The sequence below is a fragment of the Diabrotica undecimpunctata genome, chromosome 5, assembly GCF_040954645.1.
Source record: "Diabrotica undecimpunctata isolate CICGRU chromosome 5, icDiaUnde3, whole genome shotgun sequence".
Lineage (NCBI taxonomy): Eukaryota > Metazoa > Arthropoda > Insecta > Coleoptera > Chrysomelidae > Diabrotica > Diabrotica undecimpunctata.
This window is the reverse complement of record NC_092807.1, coordinates 151,679,850-151,692,136: the sequence shown is the minus strand read 5'-3', so window position 1 is coordinate 151,692,136 and position 12,287 is coordinate 151,679,850. Positions and strand designations below refer to the sequence as shown.

Below are 12,287 nucleotides of genomic sequence, written 5' to 3'. Positions count from 1 at the left end.
TCACAAATTTTACGGATGATTTAAATGCCACTGTGGTTTTAATTTTATCTCGCTTAGAATTATATTAGCTAATTGTCTTTTTTAATACATCTTAATTAATATAGACCATACCCTCAGTGTAATATCTTGGCAATGTATAACGTATATACTGGATCAAGTCATTGTAGCGGGTGGCTTGAATAGCCTTGAGTTCAGACAACCTTCGTAGTGAATATAGTACCTAGAGAAGAAAAAAATCTTCTTCTTCTTCTTGTAGTGGCTATCCGTTTCGGATATTGGTGACCATCATTGCAATATGTATTTTGCAAACTGCTGCTCTGAAAAGATGTGTGGTTATTGTGTTGAATAACGTACGTAGATTTTTCAGCTAGGAAATCCTTCGCCTTCCCGGTCCTCGTTTTCAAAGAAAAAAGTACCTTCACTAATGCATGTTATTGTTTGCTCATAACTTTATAGTTTTCGTAACACCGATTTATGGTTTGGGGCTAACTATTCCATAAATATATTTATTTTATTTCTAGATTATTATGTGGAATTTCTTTAGCAGAAGATCTTCTGCAGCATGTTGAAACATAAACAAAAGAATATACGTTATCTCTATGTAAATATATTATAATAAATATAAAGTAAATAGTGTTTTATTGAAACATCAATAGCTGTATAGCTGTTATGTGTCGTGGACGATGTGGACGATGATTCGTAATGATATATTGTTTTCGGAGTTTGTAGATCGTGATTTGAAAATATTTATTCCGGATGTTTCGTATATAACTATATTAGATATTGATGTGGTATTAGTTGTAACTTTTATTCGCTTATTGATAATAAACAGTTGATCAACAAATTTCTTTAATTCTACACATTTTAACAAACTACAACAAAATGTTTCAGTTCAACTATTAATTTACAGTTTTCATTATTTAATAAATAATTCTGAAGAGTAAAGTTATAGATCTCGGATTACATTGTCAATGTTTTAGATGTACTGAACAATAAACAACCAAAACAAGGAACTCAAGGAAAACATTCACCACACATTTTTCTTCATAATTATTATGACTTCTCACAGTGAAACAGTACATTTAGTTGTGGGGTTCTCTTCTTCGTCTTGTGTCATGTGCTTGGCCGCATGTTGGCGATTGTCTGTATTCTTTAAACCATATGTAGAGTACAGTTTTCGGCTTTTCAGAATATGGTCGCTACGTCTCTTATATTACACCAATTTCTTGAACGTTGTTTTTTTCCTGAGCCTCGACGCGCCTGAATCCTTCCTTGGAAAATTAAGTAATCTAGGATTCTTTTGTTCATATTTATTCTTTTGTTTAACTCTCGAATAATATAGGTGTACTTTTTGTCTGTATATTACTATAAATCATCACATCATCACAGATAAAAATCAAAAAATATGCATATGGACCAAATACATACAAGAACTCTTTGATGATAATAGGTCCGAACAACCTCTGTCCTACATATGTAATGACCACTTACCAATCACATCAGATAAAGTGGAAAAAGCAATATCACAACTTAAAGATAGAAAAGCTTCTGGACCTGACAATGCATATGCTGAACTCATAAAGCTATTTAACACTGATATTACTCAACGATTAACAAAATTATTCAATGACATATATTTAAACTGAGTAATACCAAGATCGTGGCTGCAGTCAACGTTTATTGCTCTACTATAGAAAAAAAATCCGTATCCTGCAATAATTTCCAGACCATCAGCTTAATGAGCAACATTTTAAAGTTATTTCTAAAAATTATGCATCAAAGGATATATAGACTATGCGAAGAAAAAAATCAGCCGTACACAGTTTGGTTTTCAGAACGCACTGGGTACGAGAGAGGCTGTCTTTAGCATACACGTGCTATTTCAACGATGTAGAGATGTGAATTGCGATATTTATGCATGCTTCATTGATTACTATAAAGCATTTGATACAGTAAAACACGACAAGCTGATGGAGATATTAAGAAATATTGGAATAAACACCTGTGCTCTAAGAAATATTAGCAATCTTTACTGGAATCAAACATCGTCTATCCGTAAAGAGGCAGGAGAATCCGATGATATCAAAATCAAACGTGGAGTCCGACACTGATGTATACTATCACCCTTGCTGTTTAACATATACTCCATACACGGCGAACTCTAGTAAAAAAATGTAATCGCATTTAGTTGACTTCCAGGCCGTATGAGGCCGTGCAAAACGTTAATTTCATGCATCATAGGACATGACATTTGACTCGTCCTGCACTGTGCCCAGATTACCAACACCAACATAACGCATCCAAGCTAACCTAACCTTCTTAACTATGGTCCATTAATTATTGGTCCATTACGTATTAACCTGTTTACGTGGTATTTGTGATCATTTTGGTTTGTGCGACTGTAAAAAGAATATTTTATTTTCAATCGTATTTTTCGATATATTTTTACACCCGATTAAGTGGTAAGTTTTTTTGCTTGTACTGTAGATTGATTGATTCGATCCATGGAAAGAGAGTATAGTTTATTTAACGTGTTTAAAATACACATTTATTTAATTTGATTTTTATTTTTACGTAAAATTTCTCCCATAAACTGTTGTGTGCAGACATGTTGGAAAAGTACAACAAGCAAACATAGATTTCCCGATCCACAAAAGTACGCGAATCTTTTTAATCAATGGGTACATTTAGTTGGTGATAAAAACCTGTTGGATAAAGATCCTCAAAAGGTCTATACAAGTAATGGAGTTTGCTCCATTCATTTCAATGCAGAAGATTTTGGTCCAAATAATCGATTAAAAACAGGACTTTGGCCATCCATCAATCTGCCAGGTATATAATTAAGATTTAGATGTTGAAAGTGAAGTTAGCACTGCACATATATTTTTGTTGTTATTGTGAAGTTACAGATTTTTTATTATTGAAACTTTACTATTGATATTGTTTTCACTCATTCCAATTTTTTATTTGAGCTTCTTTGGGTGAGATACATTTACCCCTGACAGAAAGACCTCTACTCAAGGACATAAAAAATGTCATGTCCAGCTCACACTGTAGTTTGACCTACTAACCTAACCTAACCTAACCTAACCTAACCTAACCTAACCTTCTTATCTATGATGTACTCTGAGGAAATCTTTCATGAAGCAATAGAAGATGTTGAAGCCGGAATTCGAATTAACGGAGAATATATCAATAACACCAGATAAGCAAATGACACGGTGGTATTCGCTGACAATTATGAAGCCCTCCAGTAGTTAATGAATAGAATCACAGAAGTGAGTCAGAGATATAAACTTTCACTTAATATTAAGAAAACAAAATGTATGATTATCTCTAAGAAGAAATAGTAAATTGAAAGAATCAGTGTGAAAGGTTAACCACTAGAAAGAGTAAAAACATACATCTATCTTAGTACGAACGTCAATGAAACGTCATAAAAATCAGTTTACTACGATGATATATATTTTCTATACTGTTGTACGGAGTTGAGTCGTGGACTCTCACAGACGCTACCTGCAAGAAAATTGAGCCTTTCGAAATGTGGCTTTATCGTTCAATCCTGAAGATATCCTGTACCGACCACGTTACTCACCAGGGCATTTTATTAAGAATGCAAAAAGGAAAATTGTTGTTAACCACAATAAATACAGAAAAAAACGAATACCTCGGTCACATCATGAGGAACAGCGAAATATATGGGTTGCTGCAATTAATTCTTCAAGGAAAAGTAGAAGGAAAACGCGGACCAGGAAGGTGAAGGATTTTCTGGCTGAAAACACAACAACCACAAATCATTTCAGAGCTGCAGTTTGCAAACTACAGATTGCCATGATTGTCGTCAACATCCGTAACGGATAGGTACTATATGAAGAAGAAAAAGAAGAATTACTATAAAAAAAATTTTAAATGAAAAGACGATGAAAATATTAAGAAAAAAATATCTAAAATTATGAAGCAATTTCATGCTTTTCTTACACAAATCTAAGTTCTGTATCTAATGTATTATTATCATTCAAGGCAAATTAAATTCAAAGCAATGCATAATTTAGGCAAATTAAAATAACAGAGATAAACTAATATTGAATGCAGACTAAAATTTTCATCATAAAATATCTCTCATTTAAACAGTCCCATCTCTAAAGGTTAACATACCCCAGTATAAGATAACCCAGTGAATGAGAAATCAATATTTTCTGGAATTAATTAAATAAATCCAACCTACATTTTGAGAATTTTTAATTTCTAAACTACCCTAATGCAGATGAATTACAAAAGCAGTTAAATTTATGTATTTAACTGCATAACTTCTGCAACTTATGCAAGCGAGAGAGAGAAGTCCATCGCAATTTGTGGCGCATGTCTTAGTAGGCGGAGCTAAGTCATGCCTCCCTGATAAAGATGACTATTTTGAAATCTCACTCAGTTTGACAGCACAGCTTTACCAGTGAGTATTAGATCGTGTGACTGCTGAAGTGTTTTGGTGTGTGCCACACTTTTTTGATATCTTGATGAATTTTAATTTCTTGCCGATGGCGCTTGAAGACCGGTCAAGCCCTAGTGCTGCGGCTAGTCCGAATAACACTGAACAATCAAACGCCCCCAATTCCCCGGAATCAACCAGAACATCTAGCTACACCTGTATGACGATCAACCATGAAGAAAATTCGAGAAGTTTTATATCCACTCCTACAACGTCGCCAAACCACTACCAAAAACCCGAAACAGAAAGATCCTTTTTTCGGATAACATCCTTTGCTCTTCCTAGCCCTAAAAGCGAATATGAACGAAATAGTCCAAGAAGCTTTCGATCCCCATCACCTTCTGAAAGTGTTTCGTCAAAATCATCTTCCGAGCACAACGAACCCACAATACAAACTCTAAAATATTCTATAAACAATATTCTTAAACCGGACTTCGGTAAATCAGCCGTCCTCAAAACAAAAACAACACCAAAAGTTATCTTTAAACCATACGAAAAGTGCGAAAAATCCAAAGAAGACCTCGTGGCTCCCTTAGGTAGTTTGTGCCAGACAGTTTCGCAAATCGGAAGTTTGATTAAAAAAAGTCCGGAGCTAATTTCGAGGCCAAAGAGTCCAGTTAAAACGCTGCCGAATCCCGAGGAGATCAAGAAAGACGAAGACGGAAACGTGCCGACACTCTGGCCTGCATGGGTCTACTGCACGCGGTATTCGGATCGACCGAGTTCAGGTAAGATTTGAATTTATTTGCATGTAATTATTTTTGTTTTTTGTTAGACATATAATTTTTTGCTGTCATAGTTAACAAGATTATTCATTATGTAGCGTATCTGAATATGTTGAGTAGAACTAAAGACTTTTAATTTGAAACTGAATTTATGTAAAAGTACCTAATTTCTTATTTCTGTATATTCTTAAGGTTATTTGCCTTTCGCATATATCTGATTTGTATTCCATGTATTTTTCTTTGTTTCTGCTTACTTTATTGTTTAATAATACTACATATACATTAAGATAGTTTTTGTTCATACCCTCTGGTCCCAAGACATATGTCAAAAATTTCATTATTTCTTTTTGCGTGTTAAGTAAGTTGTTTCCTATTTCAGCCTTTAGACTGATTTGCAACCATATTGTTTTTTTTTTAATTTTTATTCTAATGTTTGTATGTGATATTGTGTATATATTAGGGTTTTTGAATTTCTTAATATATATAATATAATATAATATAATAATAGAAATAATTTTTATTTCTATTATTATTTTTGCTGTTTTAAGATAACCCTTTTTTTGTAGTTGCATATTTCTATCACTATGAAATTCTTCTAAACTCTTCCGTTTGGTTAATATAAATGGCCGTGTGATATATATATATATATATATATATATATATATATATATATATATATATATATATATATATTTATATATATATATATTTATATATATATATATATATATATATATATATATATATATATATATATGTTACGAGCAATGTCCGAAATTGGACAATCCTAGCATTGCACGGAAAATCTTGTCCACTTCTAGCATTGTACCCCTTTACTGTACAATCTCCGAAATAGACATAATCGTCGGACTTTGTATAAAAGAATTGCTGTACAATGTTCGAATTTCAATAAGTAGCCATTCGTCAAAGTTTGGGAGAATATGATAAATATCGATTCACAAACATCTTCCCTATATTATAGTACAGTGATGTACCTATCTCTTGAAGCTTTATAATGTTTCACTCACATTATTACTCTATTGCAGAACAAATTCTTATTATTTATATTTTAGTTTGACACAGCCTTCTATCACATTGACGATTCGAAAAAGAAGAACTCTATACATAAATAGAAAATATAAAAATATCAAATAATTAATAAGAATTTGGTGTGTCGCTTGTCAATAATAATCAAGACGAATCGATGAGTGTTTCAATAATCATTTTTAATTTTGATCATTTTGGACATTGTACAGGTTGGGGGTACAATGCTAGAAGTGGACAATAATTTCCGTACAATACTAGGATTGTCCAATTTCGGGCTTTGCTCGTAACATATATATATATATATATATATATATATATATATATATATATATATATATATATATATATATATATATATATATATATATACTGTTCGTTGCAAGATATTTCGGATTTAATCTTCTAGGTATAGTTGTATACAGGGTCGGACTTATATACTGATACCTGATACATTTTATCAAAATTGCGGCGATCCCACAAAGTAAAAGAAAAATACATATAAGTAATACTTTTAAATTAAAATATATATTTAACATAGTGAAAAATACAAAAAAAATTATTTTAAACTTAACTATCTTCTACATTTAAATCGGTATCACTATCATCACTATTGTTTAAATCTATAACTACTCTATTTATAATGTTTTGTAACTGTAAATATTTTTCTTCTAGTTTTTTGACATGCTCTATAAATTTTCTCCAATTATCTGTGTAATATTTAGTGTTGCCCAAATGCAAGAACAAGACGAGACTTAGACAGTCTTGGTCTTGGTCTTGCGGCAATGCACCTGCTCTTGGTCTTGGTCTTGGTATTGCACTTCCGGTCTTGGTCTTGGTCTTGGTCTTGCAGCAAGAGTCTTGCAAATCTTGCAGTTACCTCTTAGCCTATTGATATTTATTAAACGTTACTTTAGATCTTAGAACAACGTAACAGAGTAAGTACATTTTAAGCTTGAATTAACATAGCCATAATAAAGCCATAATAAAGGTCGGAGAAGAACGTCATGGCTTAGAAATCTGAGAGATTGGTTTAACAGATCCTCTGCATCTCTTTTCCGAGCTGCCGTCAACATATTACTATAGCCAATTTGATAGCCAACGCTCGACAATCGAGCTCGGCACATGAAGAAGAAGAAGAATAATAAAGACCAACCAAATTAATAAATGTCTAAACAACTGACATCGGGTGGGGTTTGAAGCCACGATCTAAGCGATCTGTGCCTATGCTCTAATTAACTCATCTATCTACCATGCCCCACGGAAGTCAATCTGTTTCTTAATAAACGTTTGCATTTACTATGCTTACATGTGCTAAAACGTAGTTAAAACACAAAAAAAACAGGCATCAGTATGCCTGTACTTTAAAGAATATTATCTGCCTAGAAAGGGATTGATGGACATGATGGGCAAAAAATCCACATAGATGTATCAAGGGCACATATTTTTTAGGATAAGATCAGATAACAAACTATAATCCACTTAGTAAAGAAAAATAAATATTTTTACCAATCTTATTTTTACTTTTATATAAAAAACTAATTTATAGTTAAATAAAAAATAAAGAATAAAGAAAAAAATAAAGAATAGGTAAAAAAGCAATGATAATCAAAAGAAGTTGTTTTAAATTAAGAAGATACCTACTTAATATATATATACTTAATAAATACTACTACTATACCTACTATATACTACTATACCTACTTAATAAATACATTAATTTACCAAACTAAAATAGTAAGTAGATCTTATATGTAATTGGTAATAAGGTAATAAGTATATTTTTTACATCTCCACTTTTTCTAGCGGTTATTAAAAAGCTTGTAATATCTCCACCGAATTTTGGTTTTTCAGGAAGAAACATTTGTAATTCCTTTTTGTGAAAAGATATTAGATGCTTCCTTAAACCTGACGTATTTCTGGTGTTCATTTTCATTTCAACCTTCCTATGTAGGCACAATTTACATAAAACAATTTGGGATGCAAAAATTATTTCGAAAAACTCATCAAATTTGCTTTTAGGGCTTTTAGATCTATAACTCCAACGCTCATTACTCCGACTAAAACTATTTGAATCTTTGTCCCTCATGTCAAATTGTAAACTTGTCACTCCGGGAACAACAAGGATTAGATGAAAAACAATTATTACATTAGACTCAAAGGAAAGCTCAATTGGGAATGAAGTTAAGTGATGTCGAAAAAGTAACTATGTACTATACTACTATAATTTATGTTCGTTACTATCCAATACCCTAAGTATCTAATAACAAACCGAGAATTATATATCGTTACTTCGTTATTCTAAATACTTCGGTATTTTGTTTACACGGTAGGCGGGATTATCTGTTATTAATTTGTCTCGTTACTTTTGACTCTTTCAGCAAATTTTCTTTAACCGAATGATCTCATCGCACACTCAGCAGAAACAATTTATAGCCTTAGGCCGATAAGATTTCTTTATTTAGATTACTCCTGACTAGCTAGGGTGACATATTTTAAAAAATATCGATACGATATTACTGGCGGCGTCGCAATGTAAGAAGATTATTTTTATGATTAGAGAGCGGCTATTCTCAAAATATGTACAATTAATTTCAGAGCGAAGAAGTCTGCTGGAAAATGTACAAAATATTTAATTTTTACATTGTAATTATGACCTCTGAGCACGTGTCAAATGTGTTTTTTTAATTTCAATTCGGTATGTATGTTTATGGTATTGTTTGTAATTCGCATAAGTCCAGTTTTTCAAATTTTATTACATATTTTTTTGCATCTCATAGAGTCTTTACGCATATACCCGAACTACTATACTCGCTAAAACCACACTCAGTCCTAACTGCAAAACGCAAGAGTCTCGCAGGGTTAGTCTTGTTCTTGCTTAAATCTTGCATGGTCAGTCTTGGTCTTGGTCTTGCTAAAATTAGGCAGTCTTGGTCTTGGTCTTGGTCTTGCAAAAATGCAAGAACAAGACCAAGACCGATTTTGGGCAACACTAGTAATATTACATTCGGTCTTAATTAAATCTACAACAGTCGAAAATGATTTAGGAGAATTATTATTTTTCCTCACATTATTTTTAATTGAGACCACAACAATTATATTGGATTCAGTACACAATAGCAAGGACAAGGAGGTAATCTTATTACTTTATGGCCATAATTCTCAGCTAGCCTGTCGATAACATAATTTTTTTCACATTTAAGTAATTTTAATAGTTCTACAATTTTCTAGTTTCTACAATCCATAAAATATATTTCGTGTTTTGATAAAAATTCTTTTGAATTTCGGCTTTGTTTGAATTAGTGTTTGGAATTTTATTCTTTAGTCTACAATGATACGGAGAATTATCCAAAATAATAACGCTATTTCTTTTTAATTTAGGTAGTAATTGCTGCTCAAACCACTTTTCAAACAAAGTACTGTCCAGATCTTGATGATAATCTAAGCGACACACTCTTAGTAAAGAGTAATAAAGCATCTTCTACTCATCCTGATTCTCCCCTACAATGTAAAATACAAATTCACTTTCCTCTAGAGGGAGGAACATTGGTGACGCAATTTTTACTACCATCGGTCCAACATTTTTTAACTATATCGTGGGTGAACCAAGTTTCATCCAAATAATACAAGTTCTTCCCTTCACTCCTAAAAAACTCTCCAAATAATCGAATCTCCACTTTATTAAACGGCTGGATTCCATAATTGCCTGCCGTTTATTCACTGTTTAAAACATAAAACCATTAGATTTTAAAAACCTTCAAAAAGTAGTTTTATGACACTCGGGGATTATTTCTTTGTTTCTTAATTCACTCAAAAGTTTATTTAAAGTTGGTAAGCTATTCACTGAATGCATATGATATATTGTTTCCCGTATAGCTGATAAATGAGCGATATTTGATCGCTTCTGATTTAACCATCGCCGAAAGAAGACCTAGGAAAAAATATGTAATTTTACTTTTTAAGGAATTCAGCTCGGAATTCTGTGTTTTTTATGAATTAATTAATCGGCAAATATGATTAACCTTCCTAATACCGGATGGTGCGAATTCTCGCCCGAGATCTAACGTTTTTATTAATATCTGTAATTAAGTTTAATCAATCGCTTTGATATTTTAGGACATTGGTGGTTTATGTATTAAGAGCTCAAAGAAATAGTAAAACCCAAGATACCGCGAACAGAAAATTAAATATTCTTTATTCGCGGAAATGTATGTGGGGCGAGAATTCGCCTCACGTGGTATCGAGTGTTTTCACGTTCTACAAATCTGATTTTATCAGTTTAGACGAAAGTTTTGGAAAATGGTTACTAATGACTGTACTAATTCACATGATGTGCAGTCGCATTATTTACATATTAGCAGCTGATTGTAATGTGTTTCCTTTATCTTTGAAATTCCATTCTTGCTATTACAAAGTAGGAACTTTTATAATAATGGCAGAAATGTACAGGACATCGTCACTAATCATTTCTGTATCACTCATATTTATAGTTATTACACAGACTTCTGTTCAAGATGAACGACAAAAAAAAATTAAGTTCTTTTCAAATAAACTTCCTTCTCACAGAAGCCCATTTAGTGAAAATTTGATATTAAGTAAACATTCTCCTTTTATCTCAATAAAATTCCAAGAAATTTTCTAATCTCTTATAAACACTGGCTTTACGTACCTAGAAATTTGTAGTTCTGAATTCCAAGTACAAATACAATTAACTGATTAAATTTAAATAGGTACACAAAATTATGCTTAAAATTTTATTTACCAATGTAGAGATAGTGCAAGCACTCCTGACTACGGCGCAGTAGACGAAATTTGGTTTAGTCCTCACTTCCATGCGAAACGCATTGTACTATGCACTGTATAATTCTACTTACAATAGAACCTTTCTGCCTTTACGTGAATTTGACTCCGCCTTCGCGCAGCTCCATGGTCAGGAGTTTTTGAACTATCTTTAATGAAATCAATCTAATGTAACGAAAGACTAAGGGTACTCGTTACAGCATTAAGGGAGTACAGTCATTTTGTGCTTGATATCGGCCCAGTCTCTTAATCTGGGAAATTCCATCCGAATTATCTTGCAACGGATATTATGTCATTAATACCAGTCGTTGTCTACCTAATTAAAGAAAACAGAATAAATACTATTATAATTTACCTAAGATTAAAAGTGTATTCGGCCATAAGCATAAAAACTAGGTACAACAAATTTGTTCATATATAAATATCTTCATAGACATTTTTCAATTATAAATACCGATCGTAATGTCATGCTTTAAATTTTTAATTCTCAATAACGTTTTGAACATTCCGTAATATAAGTATACCTAATAATAATTTTATATTATGGTTTATGACAGATCAGATAACGATGTCGAAACTATTCTTTCAATCTCACGTATATGGGCATACATTCAAATATATCTATGTTTCTAGAAAGTAATTAAGACCTGCCATTAAAATTAATTTTAACATCAATGTCCGCCTCTGCAATAACGTTTATATGTGGCAAAAGCACATTGATATACATAACGTGATTTTAAAATAGCAGAAATTAGATCTGCATCGTAAATTTTATTAATAGATCTGGTGCATAGTCTTGAGCAAAAAACGTGACGTATGTAATACGATACAAATAAAGGTACCAAAAACGTTACCATAAATGCAATATTCTGAAAGATTTTCCAGAATACAGAAAAATAGTATTATTAGAAATATTGAAAGTTCTAAATGGAACTGAGGGAAATATTTTGCGATTAAACAATTTGTGACCAAAATTGCAGAGTCGGAAATACAGGGTGGCCGGTAATTAAAAAAAAGCTTTCCCTTCTACTAAAATGAGTGGCTCAGAGGCAAAGGTGACTAAGTCACAAAGTGGAGTTTTTGTGATAAATCATATACAATTTTTATGATAAAAAAGGTGTAATATTTAATTTTTTTAAGGAAAAGCTAATGTCATAAAACAAAATTTCAGGAAAAATCTCAACTAAGTTTTATTATTCCAATTTCTGTGTTCAACAAGTATAGACACATTTGCC

General features: G+C 32.0%; 1 protein-coding gene across 1 annotated transcript in view; it reads left to right on the top strand.

The window, feature by feature from the left end:
* The first annotated feature begins 4,440 nt into the window (after positions 1–4,440).
* Positions 4,441–12,287, top strand: part of LOC140442007 (homeobox protein engrailed-2b-like) — a 43,324-nt gene continuing 35,477 nt past the window's right edge. The window contains exon 1 of the mRNA XM_072533032.1: positions 4,441–5,211. Within this exon, the coding sequence (XP_072389133.1) occupies positions 4,512–5,211 (700 nt within the window). The 5' untranslated portion in view covers positions 4,441–4,511. The remainder of the gene's footprint in view (positions 5,212–12,287) is intronic.